Raw genomic sequence first — 16,256 nt, 5'->3', positions numbered from 1 at the left:
AGGTCAGATTCAAAGAGAAGACAATATATTGCTTGGATACTCCTCCTCTTTCCCTTCCAGCATTAGAGAGGATCTTTTGGGGAGAAGGGAAGAGAAAAACATGTTAGGGTGGCCTCCTGTTAACCTTTTTCTTTTCATGGCAACTTAATAAATAGACACTTGAGAGTTCAAGATATCCACAAAACGTATTTCTTATAGGAATGTGAGTCTGATATGACAATTCAGACACTGTATGGTTTGGAAAAACTCATACTTTATTAAAGGATAAAATAAAATCATAACAGGGTTTATAATTAAGACCATTTTGCACAAACAAAATGCCTAAAATGTACAAAAGGAGGTACTAAGTAGAAGTCTTACGTGCTCGTTTCTATGTATCTCTACACACTTCACAAAATAGGAAGATTCGCTCGCAAAAACATTAGCATGTCTGAACATAATGGCAATGCACACCAAGAGTCCCTGTAAATGTATAGGAAAGGTTGTTTTAATTCAGAGACAAGAAAAAAGAGCCTTTTTTCCTTCCCTTGCCTCTTTCTATGGTACAACCCACTATGTAAATAATAATAAATATACTTCCCTATGACAATGTGAGCTCATTGTACAGGTAGATTTAAACAATGTCACTGAACACACATTTTCAGTGCTGAGTGCATTTGTCCCAGGAGATTATTATTTTTCATTATATTTGAAACTAATGAGAAAGGGAACTACTTCTACGGTTACCGGTATTACCAAAAGGGACTGCTTCTCTGAAGAGTTTCATAGCTGTATATTTGGGAATATCCCTTCTAGTTTCAAAGGAGAACAGATTATAATTTCTGATCATTTCAACTAATACAGCAGGACATACCTGGCATTTTATACCTATTCCTACCATTAGTCACACTGAATATGTCCACAACAATTTAGCTGACCAAATCAGCTGGGGGGGGGGGGAAACCAGTGATCCTTGGAGCAATCATTATTGAAACTAGTAACTGTACGTTTCACGGAAACATGAATGGAAATAAAGGATCCCATTATGGACCACAATACTGTGGAATGGAAGCACTCAGAAACCTGCTCAAGCAAGTTCTTTACAAGTATAACCTGGAACCATCTCCACCCTCCATCTCTGCCTGCTTGTGCTCCTTCTTCCTTCTCTTATGTGGATTAACCACCTTATTTCTACCTAGCCATTTTCTATATGCCTGTTCCTATATTCTATATCCTATGTACTCGATATCCTATATACGCCTTTTCCTATATTCCATATCCATATCTTATTTATGGATACCTCCCCAAATAATTCACTCCTCTTTTTCTTGACAACCTGCCACTTTCCTGTTGTTCCTCTTCCACTCATGTGCACCGTCAAGGAACCCCTCTTTTGTTTCTAAACTTTTCAGCTTCCACGAGCATGCTTTGGTTTTACTGGAGTTACCAGCCCAGGTGATGAGCAGAACGGAGGGGGAGCCTTAGAGAAAACCAGGTTGTGGAATTCTAGTGGGAAGTTCTCCCATGATCATATGCAAGCTGTTTTGTTACAATCAAAGCTTCTGATCTTGACCCTTGTAACCAGTGGTAACAATGTCAGTAATACCACTTGTTTACACAACCAAATATACTTCAGAGAGCAAGGTTAAGCAGGTCTACTCAGAATCCTACTCAGTTCTATTCAGTGTACTCCTAGGAAACTGGTCCTAGGACTGCATTGTTAGTCTACCTAAAGGTAAAGGTAGTCCCCTGTGCAAGCACTGGGTCATTACTGACCCATGGGGTGACGTCACATCTCGAAGTTTACCAGGATGGAAGGCTGAGTCAACCTTGAGTCGGCTACCTGAAACCGACTTCCATTGGGATTGAACTCAGGTCATGAGCAGAACATGGACTGCAGTACTGCAGCTTACACTGTGCACCACAGGGCTCCTGTTAGTCTACCTAGTTGCAGCCCAAATGGGTTACATTCCATTTACGCACTGATTTTATACCCTGAATATCTACAAAGACCTTTCAGTGGTACCAACCTCCATCTTGCACACCATCATTTTAGCAGAAATGGTTTGCAGGATCCAATGGTCAACTCTTTTCATTACTACATTTCCTCTATCAGTAGAAATCAAGATCCCCCTTGCTAAGGTCTGACATAGCCCTGCACTCTGTCTGCAACAGCGGTCATCCCTATGCAGGAGAGAAGCTGAGGAGTAGGAACCCGCTTGCCTACCCCCTGCACCCCAGAGGTTAAAAAATCCAATACTACTTCATTGTGCCCCCATGCTGTGCAAGCAGAGACTGGAACCGAGCCTCCAGCAAGGCAGACACGTGGGAGCCGCCATGCTGAGAAAAGCAGGGCATTAACAACATTTATATAAACAGAGCTGGATGCTGCAGATGAACAAGCACAAGCTTAAATCAGCAGTCTTCAGTGGTGAACCTAACAGCATTTACTTTGGCTAAACTGCTGGATTCCTACTATAAGTTCTCAAAAAGAAATCAGTCAGAGAAGGCACCTTTCACTTTTATTCCTATACATTAGAGAAACACCAAACAGGGATTTAATTTCAATTTTTTTTGTTTCCTTGCAAAGATTCAGAGTCCTTAGCCACAATAAAGGGCAGTTCTCCTGCAAAAGCCATTTTGCATGCCGAATATCTCTGCTGTAAATAAAAGCAGGCACCACATCATAAATGTAAAGCCCTCGTATTGCAAGGGAATCGGCTAAGTTTAGGCTCTGCTGATATGGGGTGCTCCTGCTGCTAGAGTCTGCTAGCCACTCCTTTGCGATGCAGTCCTTGAGGCGTGGGCAAGTTCTTGATCCAAAACGCTGGGAGAAAGCAAGGTAGGTAGGTTTCTCAACCAGCGATTTCCCCAACGTGCTGAGCCAGACCTCTCTTCGGCAGCACATGCTGTATGTATTCAGACAACTCAGCTGAAGATGCTGTTGTTCCAAGAGTGTATATTTCAAATACACAAACGGTGATCTATGTCCAGAAACACAAGGAGGCCATCTGTAAATGCAGGTTCACATTCATGTTGCAAGTCTACTTCTGATGCCACCTCCCATCGCCAGAGAGTTAAGTAGGCCTTTGGGTTTTGGGCAGTCCTGTGGGATCTGAAAGAACACAGACATATGACAAAAGCTGTACTCAAGTCCTTGTCTTTTAGAGTCAAATGCCACAGGCATTCAGATCACATGAACATATGAAGCTGCCTTATACTGAATCAGACCATCAGTCCATCACTGAGCAGGAGAAACAAAGAGGGGCTCTGCTGCAGTAAGATGCAAGTGGTGGAAATTACCCTACCCCTTCTATTAGCAGAAAATTTAGTCTGAATACAGCACTAGGTTATCATAGCACCTCAACATGAAAGATGCAAATGTAGTAGTAACATCCAACACATTCCCACGCAATTCATACAAAGGAGTATGAATCTCTGCCTTACCAGATTCCTTGGGGAGCTGTTTTGCACCGTCCACTGCTTGTGAATTCTGATTTTGTGAAATGACGCATGGTGGTGGACCCCAAGTGTATTCCGGCTAAAGGGAGGAAGAAATCAAGGCAGAGAGTTACCGGGTGCTTTAACGTGGGAGCTTCACTTCTCTATGTTAAATAGCACCAGTGTACGGACAGGAAAAAGGACAAGCAAGGGTAAAGCCAAGGCTGATCGTTCTAAGGATTCCCCTGCCCACAGGGCTCTGCACAGAATCTGGCATAATCCTGAGAATCTCAGCCTTTTTGGGGGGGAAAGTCAAGAGGGCGCTCTGCACTCGATCCCGTGACATTTTCATTTAGTTAACTCACAGGAGGGAAACGGTGGAAATTCTGAACGGGAGGGCGCTCGTTTGCCATTGTTGACGGTGGGTAGCGGATCTGTTGCCAGTCCTCGTAGCCATGGTACACATGTGGTGGGACTGGAGGGATACATGGGAACTGGTACATGGGGTAGGCTGGGGCCACTGGTCCGGGCTGTGGCTCTGGGTGCAGTCTGTCGCCAGAATGCTGCAAGAGAAAGAAAGCAGGACGTTCAAAACGGTGCAAGCACATCCAACCTAGGACATAAAGGCTAATGATTTACAGACCCTGCTACTGGATCATCAGGTACTCGAATGTTTGGCTTGTCCCAGCTTGTCATGCAGTTTATGGATGACCCAGAAAACACTGTGGTCTCAGCATTGCCAGGAAAGACAACATTAGGAAATAAAAGCAGCTTTCCAGCACTGAACAGCTATCACATTTTTATCCTGACCATCCCCCAAAGAGCTCAGGGCGAGACACACAGTTCTCCCCTCTCCATTTTACCCTTCACTAATGCAGGCTCGTCTTTTGAGAAATATGAAGTAGCTCCTGAAGACTGGTGCTGCATGGCTTCCTTCCAATCCATAGTTCCTTGGACAAGGCCCTCAGAACGGCCTTTCCACACAGTGCCAAGTACAGACAGCTTGTAAGCTCTAGCCCTGCGGCAAACCCATAAACAGATTCCAGCAGACGGCAAGTCCACGAAGGCAGTTTTATTGGTTAGAATCGACAGGTTTCAGAAGCCATATTCAAAAGGACACTAGTAAGGGGTAAAGGCAAGGTGCATAGCATATACGGAAAGCAAAAGGAGATAACTGGTAACCTAGGCAACCCCCCTCCCAGAGGCAGGAAGGAGCACTTGGCGATTCCCACAGTATGGGAATCTATGAAGACTAAACACGGGGCGCAGACTGGCCTTGGACAGAACAGCACAACAGCACCTGGAAGCAGCACAATCGAACTACTGCATACCATCCTCATGGCTTGCTCCTGACACAGCTTTCCATGTATTGAAGGCCAAAACATGTAAGATCTGCTGTAGGGATTTCAACCCCAGGAAAAATTTAAAGCAGGATGGCATATGAAGGGGAGATATTGCAATCTTGTGACTGAGACACCAGATAATTTCCATTCAAACATGGCTATAGAGTTTGAGAAAACCACCTTCCTTCACTTTACCTCAGATTCATACACTCCAAGTTGGAAGGGATTTTATAGGCAAGTGATCTAAATCCAAGTCTTTGCTTAAATGTAGGAGAATCAAAGCTTTAGCATCCCTGCATAAGTGGCTCTCTGTTTTCTACTAGAGGAACCCCCAAGTCATTGGTCCACTGCTGAAATACCTTTTCTCATGTAGTGTAGACAGAAACAGCTTCAATGTGTGGTGTTAATATCTAATATGTTAAGCTACTCTATTCCTGCTACTTTCACTAACATATTTCCTTTTGAAAGTCTCCTTTCCCATTAATACCTTGCTATTCACATTTTACAAAGAAAGCATTTAGGTGCCAGTCAGCAGTATGAACTGGCCCTTAACCCTAAGAAGAAGAAAAGTTGGTTTTTATATGCTGACCTTCTCTACCTTTTAAGGAGAATCAAACCAACTTACAATCACCGTCCCTTCCTCTCCCCACAACAGACACCTTGTAAAGTAGGTAAGGCGGAGAGAGTTCAGAGAGAACTGTGACTAGCCCAAGGTCACCCAGCAGGCTGCATGTGGAGGAGTGGGGAAACAAAACCAGTTCATCAGATTAGAGTCCACCGCTCTTAACCACTACACCACGCTGGGTCTACATCGTCCCACAGAATTACAGTCATAGTCACACTGGGAAGAGGTTACACATGTGGTGGGCAGGCAACCAACTATGCAACTGGAGCTCCCAAATGGCACTGCCCAGCATACAGTTCGAGCCTTTTATCCGCGCCCCTTGTGTTTTCATGAAGGAATTTTAGAAGTATAAAACAGGCCCACAGCAAGTTACAAAAACTTATGTAGGCAAATGCAGCCTGAGATGCTGGATTCTGGTTTCTCAGCATCACTTGCAATGCCCAATGCTTCTGCCTGCTGCATAAGCCAGAGGTTACCTATGGCTCAAGCTCCAGAGGATTTACTTCCCTTTTGTTCACAGGTCAAGAGTGTGGACCCAAGCGCACAGCATTCGCTACCTGCTTGTACTGCTTGAGCAGTTTCTTCACCTTGTCCTTCTCCTCCTTCTCCTTCTGGCAATCCTCTTTAGAGATCCGCAACTGAAGGGAAAACAACGAGAGGCGGCGACGGTAAGGAAGGAGCCGAGACACTGTCTAGACTCAAGGGCAGCAACACCTTTCCTAGCTGGCATACGGGCTGGTCAGATGCAACAAAACAGAGCAAATACAAATGAACGCAATGAGAGCAATCCAACATTAGGATGAAACTAAGCAGGACGGTGGAGAGCCATGGACAGATCTTCCATGCTTTTAAGAAACGGCTAGTAGCAGCCAGGGTGGGGGTGGGGAGGCAAATGGATCAAGGTATGGGAAGAAAGTACTTTTTAAAAACCCTCCTCCCTTGCTGTTTTCCTGATCCAAATCTCCCTCACTGAAGCTGCTCTACAGGAGAAAATATACAGGAATCACAGGCAAAATGACGACTCTGGGGGTGGGGGTGCTTTAAATTGGGAAGAAAAGGTATGGAGGAGGGAGGGGTCCTCCTGTAGGTCACCCCCCAAAGTTAAGATTTGCATATTTAAAACCCATACTACTTTCTACTTTAGGCTTTAGTATTTGTGTGCCTGGACTGAGCACCAGAAGTGGCATGTTCGGCTTTCCTTCCCCAAGACCATCCCTGTGTTTTCTTCTCCTCGCAGCTACTCAAAGGGAATCCCAGAAAAGCAAGGCTCCCTACCTGGTTGCTGGTGTGTGTTAACTGCTTCTGAAGCTTCTCCAGCTGCTGCTTCAGCTCTTCCTTCTCCTCATTCATCCTCTCCCTGTCACTCCGTTCCCGCTGGAAGTCCTCCTCAAAGATCTTTACCTGCCAGAAACAGGAGATAACTGAAATCACAGGGCCACATGGGAGCATCGTAAAATGGGCCTACATGGATTTCAAGGGAAAAAAACCATGCTTCGACATTATTTTAGATTTTGTACACATATAACTCCAAAATCTGTCCCACAGCTCTGAGAAGAGTAAATTTATCTAAAAAAGGTGAGTCTCTAGATAAGCTTACTGTTCCTGCCAACACACATTTGCTTATTTCCAACTTCCAGCTGTACCAAAGAGGAAAAATTCTGCTGATCGACATTAGCCAAGGCCTTATTTCAGAGCTATTTTCATAGGCTAAATACGCTGTCATTAATACAGGCAGCACATGGCCCTATAAGAAGGAAAGATATTGAGACCATTGCTCAGGAAGGGAAGACCCATTTCTTCAGCCTCAGAACGTTCAGGCCACTACAACAAGCTTTGAAAGCACAGGAGCTAAGAGGGAAGGACCGCATGGACCAACGGACAGAGCACATGACTTAAACTGGGGAGTCCAGGTTCTACCACAGACTCACCATGCAGGCTTATACAAGTCACTGTCTCCCAGCCACAAGATACAATGGGGATAACGGGGACCCAATCTTGCAACATTTTTCATAAGGGTAAACAACAATAAAGACTGAAAACCACTTTGTGAATAAAAGTGAAAAATAATTCACAATTCACAACAAACTAAGAGCACAAGAGGAATCAGAACCTAAAATACAGCCACTAAGGGTTTGTTTGTACAGAATACTGCTGAACACAATACAACGTGGCATTACCCTAAAACTTTGTGGTCATACTTCTGGTAATGCCATAGAGTATCACATCCCTCAACTCCTCTCTTCCACGGATATTTGCTTACAATACTTGGTTTGCACCACTGCCATAGCTATCCAGAACACGCAAGTTATACCCATACAAATTGAGAGAAGAAGTTATCATAAACCGCTTCTCCTCTCCTTGTATGACACAAGCAGATATGTACAGCCCCTTTTCCTTTCCCATCACAACCTACAAATGGTGGGAAGCCACAAATGGTAGTGCTGTAAAGAGTGAAAACTTCCCCCACATGCACAGTTCACATCTTCTGAAATGGCAAAGTCACCCGGGGATGCAAAATCAGGGCATCACAGCTCAAAGTAGCACCACTCTAAAGGATTACTGTAATAGGTTGTCGTGCATGGAGATGGGTTTACGAAGAAGTTGACAAGGGAATGCCTGCCCTGGACAGTAGCCTGAAATCACACTTAGGATCTCTTGCTATTTTCCCTCCAACCAAGGATTAGCCCTGCTTTGAGTGAATGTGTCCCCCTTACCTGCTGCTTCAGGAGCTCATTCTGGGTCATCACCTCCTGCTGTCGGATATCCAGACTGGATTCAACTGGGCCCTTGGAGGCAGAAAGGGCAGAGGCTTGGACGTTCAGAGCCTCCTCTAAAGCCTGAGGGGGTAAACAGGGGACACCAAAAACAGTTAGAAAGTCTTTTCCTGTGTAGCCGAGTTTCAGGACAGACCCCAGCCTCGTACATTTCTGGACAGGCCCCAGGTAACATTTGCCAGTTGCAGCAAAGGCAATAAGACCATTCCAATGTCCAGGAAAGTCTGTAACTGTTAGGGAGGGGCATGAAGAAATCAGGAGTTACTATAGAGAAGGGGGGGAGATTTGGAAAGACTATTTCTTCCAAGGCTGCTCACCTTGTTTAGCCGAACAATCTCCTTCTGGAACTCCTTTTGCCTGGCGACTGGAACCAGCTGATCCTGCAGTAACTTCACCTGCTGTCTGAGGTCTTTCACTTCTGCACTGTACCTCTCCTTTTCTGCCTTGGAGAGTCAGAGAGACAACAGTTGACTGATTTACATCAGTGACACGGATCCTGGTTTTATGATCCTCTCTCCCTAGCACTGAACCAGACGTGAATGAACTGGAGCAAAAAGAACGCCAACGAAAGCAGAAAGTCTGCTTTTCCTTAACTGAAAATTTTGTCCTGCAGAGTGCATAAGGACATGTGCCCAGATTATCAAGCCCATATGTGGAAAGTTTAATTTTAAAAACTCTATACCTACCCTAAGAAGAGTTGGTTTTTATACCCCGCTTTTCTCTACCTTTAAGGAGTCTCAAAGCACCTTACAATTGCCTTCCCTTCTCCTCCCAACAACAGACACCTTGTGAGGTAGGTGGGGCTGAGAGAGTTCTGAGAGAACTGTGCCTGACCCAAGCTCACCCAGCAGGCTTCATGCGGAGGATCGGAGAATCAATCCCGATTCTCCAGATTAGAGTCTGCCGCTCGCAACCACTACACCACGCTAGCTCCTAAGTGCAGCTGGTTAAAATACACTCCTCAGATCTGTCTTCCTCCTTCCCTATTTCAGAAAGTCTTATACTCCCCTGGCAAAGGTACCATTCAACTCATCTACCACCAAGTTTGTTAGTCAGACTCAGGGCCCATCTGATCATACCTTTTATGGGCTTCACCATAGTGATTAACTGAAACTCAGGAGGCCAAAAGACAGCAGACACATGCTTCCCTTCTTGGAACCTTATTCCTCTCCAGGAGGGTTTTGTACCACTCCTTTTCTCAGAATACAAGAGGTAATATTTAACAATCAAGAACACAGCAGAAGAATGTCCATTGCCCAGTACAGACTCAGGATTGCAATAAGGCTCTCTTCACTAGCAATAGTACCTTCACTGCTGTGGCACCTTATTTGTGGAATGCTCTGTCCCACGAGACATGCAGGAATATTTTTACATTTGCAATGAGTGATCTTGATTCTACTGTTTTATTATCAGCAGTTGTGGTGCTTTAAAGCCAAGGCAATTATTCTTCTACCAGAATGACTTAGGGCCAAACGGTTATGAACTAGATCTATTGAAAGGCTGCAAGGAGCTGGTTGGCAGGGAGAAGGAGGAGCTTCATATGGGTTGCTGGGGAAGGAAGGTTTTAAATCTCTCCCATTCTCGCTAGTTTTCTGATCTCAACTGGTTGTGTCCCTCAGGTACTCTTTTGCTTTCCTCTGCAGAACTAATAGCAGCTGGGGTGAGGGAGAAGAGAGTGATTTGCATTAGGAAAATGGCGTGTGTGTGTGTGGAGGGGGGGAATTCAGCCCCCCTTCCAGCACTGTGGCTTCAATCGGAAACCTCCTACCCACATACAGAACTGCTTTTACACTTTGAAAAACACCCAAAACAGGGAGACTTTAATCGTGGATTTTACATAGCTTGGCTTTTAGATTAAACTTGGTAAAGCAGGAATTTTGCCAGAAGTGCTGCTCTAGACTAAAAGGTGAAGTTGCAAAGGCTACCATGGGTAAAATAAATAAGTGGCCTATTTGTGAGGCGCTGGGCAGGCAGCCATTTACAGAACCTGAGAGACTCACCTCCTCCTCTTCAATCTTGGATTTCGCCAAGAGAAGCTTACGATCAAAGTCCCGCTGTTTCTGCTCCCTCTCGGCCTCTAACTCCACGACTGCTTTCTGGGAGTCGGCAAGCTTTTGCCGTAGCTCTGTTATCTATCAGGAAGAGAAAAGATGACCATTTTGAGCTTACAACCACGATAATGTGAAAAAACGGCACAACCTACTTGTTGAGTTTGAATTCTAAATAGATCGTGATCTTGTGGATTATTGTACACACACACACAAAATAAAGGACTCTGAACTTGTAGCTTTCTTTTAACTGAACAAACATTTACTTATTTTAGGGAGGGTAAACATGGGATACATAATAAAGCTGTCATGTCGCTTATAGTTTGAGGAATATGTCCTCTTTCATAGCCAGTCTGTCTCAACAGCTTAAAACGGCAGTTTAACTGCAGCCCCTCAGAATGCAGCAGAATGTCAGATGACCAACTGATCAAATGACACTGACTATGTGCTGCAGCACTGTTCCCTGAGATCATGCAAATAAATACATATATTTAACTAGCATTCCTGATCCAGACAAAACTCGGCGTCCAATTGCCAACAAAACTGAACAGAAATGCTTAAGTTTTATGCAGACAAGGGAATGAGAAGATATAAACACAAAAATGACCTGGAAAGGTTAAAACCATACAGAGAGAGCACCAGAAACAGAGACAGATCCAGTTCTTTTTTTCCCATTAGCATTTATTCCAGTCAACCACAACAGCAAGGCAAATTTGCCTACATGGAACTCATGCACAGCTGCCCTTGAGCAAGATGCCATTACCCTGCCATTACCTTCTGCTCATATTGCTGCTTCATTAACCGGAAATGATGGTCCCACTGCTTATTCACTTCCAGCAGCTGAAAAGAAATGCACAGTTACTTCAAGAGAAACTGAATGCTCCACTGGACCCGGAGCCAAAAGCACCTTTCTCATTGCTTTCTGGTCTACACAGCCTCCTTCAAGCTCAGCAGGCATTACTAACAATCATGTTACCTCGTCTTGGGCCTTTCTTGAACACAAGTTGCCAAGCAAACATCACATGCAAACAACTGTTTAGACAACATACCTATGTCACCACCGCTCAATTTGCCCAACTGATTTTAAATGCAGATTTGGGTGGTTTCTAAGGAAAGAAGGCCCTACGTACTGTATTGGCTATGTTTATGTATGTATTTAGAAAACGCCTGTGCTGCCTCTCCAGGGATCTGTTGAGGCTTACAGCTAAGACAATAAAACAAAACCATTACAGCACATCTATAAAAAAACCATTAAAACACAGACACATTCACATGAGCTAACCCATAAGAATGTCTGCTCTAGACTCTGTCACACAGGGCCGATATTTGGCTTACCTCATTGCGTTGGTGCTCCAGTATTTTCACTTTCTTCTCGCTCGTCCCCAAAGAGAGTTTTCCTCCTGCTTTCTCCAAAACAATTCCTTTCTAAAATGTAGACGCCAGAAAAGGGTCTTTTAAGCAACTCAAGGTGATCACAGTGACAAGGCCAGCAGTCGCGCCAATGCCTCTCCCTCCCCAGCCTTGTATAAAATACAGAAGATACGGCCCACTCATCCCGCCAGCAACCTATACAAAACACACCTGAGAAGGAGAGAAATATCTATGGCTATTTAACAAAAGCAACAAAGAGAGAATGATTTGGATTCTACAAACTTTGAACAGAAGGGGTTCAGGAGACTTCTCCTCCAGTCCCTGCCCATCCAAGCTGCAGCTGAGGGTCAGGGGGGGTCCAACTTGAGGGGCAAATTAGCTAAAATCACCCCAGTCTCCTCTTAGGTGAGATCAATGGACTGAGCACTCACACAAAAGGTGTTTGTGTGTGGGGGCAAATTCTGTCAAGTTGCTTTCTTCCTGCAGCCCACCCCTCTCTTCTCCAGAGCAGTTCTGGAGCAGTTTTATTTTGAGGGAAGCATTCTGTATGTAGTAGGATTCAACCCATTGTTTTATTATTGGGGAATCCTTAAACCTTACAGTGCCTGGAGCAAACAGTAAATGGGTGGAAACATCAATCTAGTAGAGTGCAAACAGTTCTTCGGTATAATCTGGCAATTGCCACTATGGAAAATGGATTAGTGGGCGCTCTGATTTATAGGTAAGGGCTGCTACCTGCTGCTGTCCTGCATTTTCCGTGCCTTCCCTCTTCATTTCTTCTTTGCTGCCCATCATCACCATCTTCCTTAGCTCCAGATTCTCACACCTGCATAGGGGAGAGAACATATGAGTCCTGAAAGAAAGGAAAGCATCCCTCAGAGTTTGTGACATCATGGGGAAATACAGCAGTCAGTCCTTTCCTTTCATTCCTTAGAAGCTCCTTGATCAATTGATCTTGAGCAGCATATATCTAGTGTTGGAGGGATATAAGGACTGAAACAAATCTTGCCACTGACAATGTAGCCTTGGGGTCCCTATCGCTTAGTAAAAAAGGCATTATGTCTGTCCTGCGCCCAGCCCGTCCCCGGGCGGCGCGGACTCGGCCCCCACCCCGCCGCTCGCCGGGAGGCCGGGGGAGCCGCGGGCCGGCACAGGCTCGGCCCCCACCCCGCCGCTCGCCGGGAGGCCGGGGGAGCCGCGGGCCGGCACAGGCTCGGCCCCCACCCCGCCGCTCGCCGGGAGGCCGGGGGAGCCGCGGGCCGGCACAGGCTCGGCCCCCACCCCGCCGCTCGCCGGGAGGCCGGGGGAGCCGCGGGCCGGCACAGGCTCGGCCCCCACCCCGCCGCTCGCCGGGAGGCCGGGGGAGCCGCGGGACGGGGCGGACTCGGTCCCCTCCTGGCGCCCTCCACAGCCCCGGACCAGCTTACCTGGGGCCCAAGAGGGCCGGGAGACTTCAAGAGCCCGGCAGAATGGGGGCAGGCCGGAGAGGGGGAGCGGAGAGCGAGGGAGGGGGAGGAAGAAGCCAGGAGGAGAGGCCGGACAGGAAAACTTCAGGGGCCTTAAGACCCAAGAGCCGGCTCGACAGGCTGGCTCTTCAAACGGCCCCCCTCTTTCCCCTGCAGGCCGAGGACCGCTCGGAGGGGCCGACGGGAGTTACCAGGAGGACTCCTCCAACAGGCGGATCCCGGAAGGAGAGAAAAAGCCCAGCCTATATGGTCTCGGGAGGGCGGGGCTAAGAGGGGAGGACGGGCTTAAAAGGGGGTTGTGGCGTGGAGGCCGAGGAGGATGGCTGGCTAGGACGGGCTAGAGAGCTGTAGCCCAAAATCCTGGCAGACTCAAATGGGGAGGCAGACTCAGATTCCCCGGCTGAGTGGTCTGAGGCCGAGGAAACACCACAACCTCGAGTAGACACTCAAGCCCTCCCCCTCGGCTCCGCGCTTCCGAGCCCGGGGCGTGACAATGTCAGTCACAGAGGCATTGGATTTGTATGTTAAAAGGGGGGAAATATAGTGCAATCGAAGTTCCTCATAAAAGCAGCATTCCAAAAGGGCATGAGCTAATGAGTCAATAGAGCCAGAAGAGCAAGGGCAGATCCTGTCTGAGTATGGTATATTCCGAATTCTGCCCTGCATTACCATAGAAGGGTTAGCATTCAATCTAGCCAAGCAAAAAGCTCTACAAAGACGAGGAGTTGTCAGGTAATATGTATAGGCAGGCAGACCACGTGGAGGGGGTATTCCGAAGAACTGGGATGAACAGACGCGACGAACAGCAGTCAGTCAGCACACACAACAAAAACGAGATTAAAATCCTGGACAAAAAGAACAAAGGCTTTTCCTCTTTCCTCTGGAAGGAACTCTGTTAAGGGCAGAGTCACATTTGTCATTTATACTCCGCCATTCCTTTGGTAAGCTCAAACCTGCCAACCTAAATTGGACCAAGATAAGAATCCTGGTCTCGAAGGTGCTTGATTGAATCCTGGAGAACCCTGGATTTGGCTCCTCCTGGGGCAATTGTCACTAGTATGAAGTGAAGTGCAAAGTGCACAGCCAGCTGTCACACCACAAAACAGAAAGCATATTTTGAAGCAGACATACCCAGTGCAACAATTAGCAGTGCAATCCTATGCACACATCTGTGCATAGGCCCCATTGCATAAAAAGGGATTAATTTATGAGTAAATCTGCACAGGACTGTGCTGTTAATCAGGCAGATATATTGGGTACCTAAAAAGTTTACCTTTTACAGAGATCAGCAAATGTATTTATTGTATTTTTTTAAGTCAACTGTTCTTCAAATGGATACAGATGTTATTGGAATGCAAGGATTGTTTCGCTCATTTTGAGTCTTGGGATGACAGGATATTAAGATTACAGAAGACAGGCTTCCTCAGTGTCAGATAATTGAAGAACGGAATACCTTTATTGTATCTGCATTCTCTACACAATTAGGGTTCTGGGAATTCCAAATAGACCAACTCTGTCTTTTGGTACTGTCATTTCCAAAAGAAATCCTCCATTTTCTTCCCTCTTAGAAATCTTGTACCAGCTTTAATCTAATTACACCAAAGGTTTCCTTTACTACTTAGGACAGAAACATACTGCAAACAGAACCTTTTTATTAAAATATGTAACCCCAGCATTTTCTTTGTGGCTTGAGGTCCCTTACAAATCTGAAATTAAAACAAACTGAGAGCCAGTGTGGTGTAGTGGTTAAGAGTAATGGACTCTAATTCAGAGAACCAGGTTCAATTCCCCACTCCTCCATATGAAGCCTGCTGGGTGACCTTGGGCCAGTCACAATTCTCTCAGAACTCCCTCAGCCCACACGGAGGCAGGCAATGGCAAACCACCTCCGAAAGTCTCTTGCGTTGAAAACCTACGGGGTCGCCATAAGTCAGCTGTGACTTGATGGCACTTTCTACCACCAAGTATATTAAAATCCCAGTAACCTCCTCTCCATCCCATATGCCTTCCATTTCCACCTCATTAAAAGCCCTAGCAAATAAAATGGCCTTGCAGCATCTCCTAAAAACTTTCAGAAATGGTACCCTCCCCTTAGCTTCTCAGGGAGCCTGCTCCGTTGGGTGTCAACTGTGACAGAAAAGGAGCAGGTCCTGGTTGATGCGAGGTGGGTACCCTTATACATCATTAACCTTCCCCACAAAAGCCTTTCCTTACTTTTTTAAAATATCCATTTGCCTAGCTTGAAAACTTGCACACCAAATTTTGAATTTTGGTTGATCCTAATAAGGGAATTGTTTTACTGTCTATGTACATCTTGTACTAATGGACCAACACAATTACATGCTTTATCATCCATAAGAGCACAAATCAGTTTGTCCAACAAAACAAGTTCTCAGGCCTGCATCAACCAGATATTTCAATACAAGATATCTGCACTGTCTCATTCTTAGGGGCTAATATGGAAACAATAAGCAACTTCTCTAAGCACAAGAAATTCATAATCAAGCACCTCTAGGAGGAAGCCACTAAAGTGAAACTATTACTTGAATATTGTTACTTGAAGTTCGGCTGTTCAGAACACCTTCAACTTCCCCATCTGAAGCCTGGACACGATGACAATTTTGCTACTAGAAACTACTGTTTGCAACTCAACTGCCCAAAGACCTTGAGAACCTCCAAATACTTTGCATGAGAGACAGCCAACACGGCCAGCTCTCTGGGTTTCCTTTTCTAGGCAATTGCATATTACCTCCTTGGCAGCCAAGAAAACCTTCTCAATAGGATGCCTGGATCTAACAGGCAAAGAACTTAATACATACCCAAATTCCAAGAAAGGAAGGTGGATGATCAACTCTTACGCCTTCCAATAAGGCATCCCAGGGTGGCAACTGTTCTGATTCTTACTTCTTGAGGAAAATCTGCACTAGGAAAAGGGGGACTCTTCCTCTAGGAATTCTCATTGCACGCCAGGCAAACCCACTGTACCAAAGCTTTGGTGCCTATATTCTGAGGTTCAGAGAATTGGGGACTTCTCTCAGTGGCACTTTCTTTTCATGTCATGGGGGAAAATAATTCAAAAGCCCAAGGGAAACTTCTTGCAACTGTTCTCCAAAAACTAGCCTCTATTCACATCGCGCCTTCCCTTTTAAAGCTGAAGCTCTGCATTACGTCACACCCTTCTCCATCTAATGCAATCTTCCACCATTATA

General features: G+C 45.8%; 1 protein-coding gene across 1 annotated transcript in view; it reads right to left on the bottom strand.

The window, feature by feature from the left end:
• Window positions 1-2,961: 2,961 nt before the first annotated feature.
• The window catches only part of TNIP1 (TNFAIP3 interacting protein 1), an 81,179-nt gene continuing 67,884 nt past the window's right edge, over window positions 2,962-16,256 (bottom strand). Inside the window, exons 8-18 of the mRNA XM_056851685.1 lie at window positions 12,317-12,407; window positions 11,546-11,635; window positions 10,985-11,050; window positions 10,163-10,294; window positions 8,480-8,605; window positions 8,103-8,225; window positions 6,664-6,789; window positions 5,946-6,026; window positions 3,786-3,983; window positions 3,427-3,520; window positions 2,962-3,094 (exon numbers count right to left, since the gene is read on the bottom strand). Coding sequence (XP_056707663.1) covers window positions 3,057-3,094; window positions 3,427-3,520; window positions 3,786-3,983; window positions 5,946-6,026; window positions 6,664-6,789; window positions 8,103-8,225; window positions 8,480-8,605; window positions 10,163-10,294; window positions 10,985-11,050; window positions 11,546-11,635; window positions 12,317-12,407 — 1,165 coding nt within the window. The 3' untranslated portion in view covers window positions 2,962-3,056. The remainder of the gene's footprint in view (window positions 3,095-3,426; window positions 3,521-3,785; window positions 3,984-5,945; window positions 6,027-6,663; window positions 6,790-8,102; window positions 8,226-8,479; window positions 8,606-10,162; window positions 10,295-10,984; window positions 11,051-11,545; window positions 11,636-12,316; window positions 12,408-16,256) is intronic.

This window comes from Euleptes europaea, chromosome 1, assembly GCF_029931775.1.
Source record: "Euleptes europaea isolate rEulEur1 chromosome 1, rEulEur1.hap1, whole genome shotgun sequence".
Lineage (NCBI taxonomy): Eukaryota > Metazoa > Chordata > Lepidosauria > Squamata > Sphaerodactylidae > Euleptes > Euleptes europaea.
Note: the sequence above shows the minus strand (reverse complement) of the source record. Positions and strands in the feature narration are given on the sequence as shown.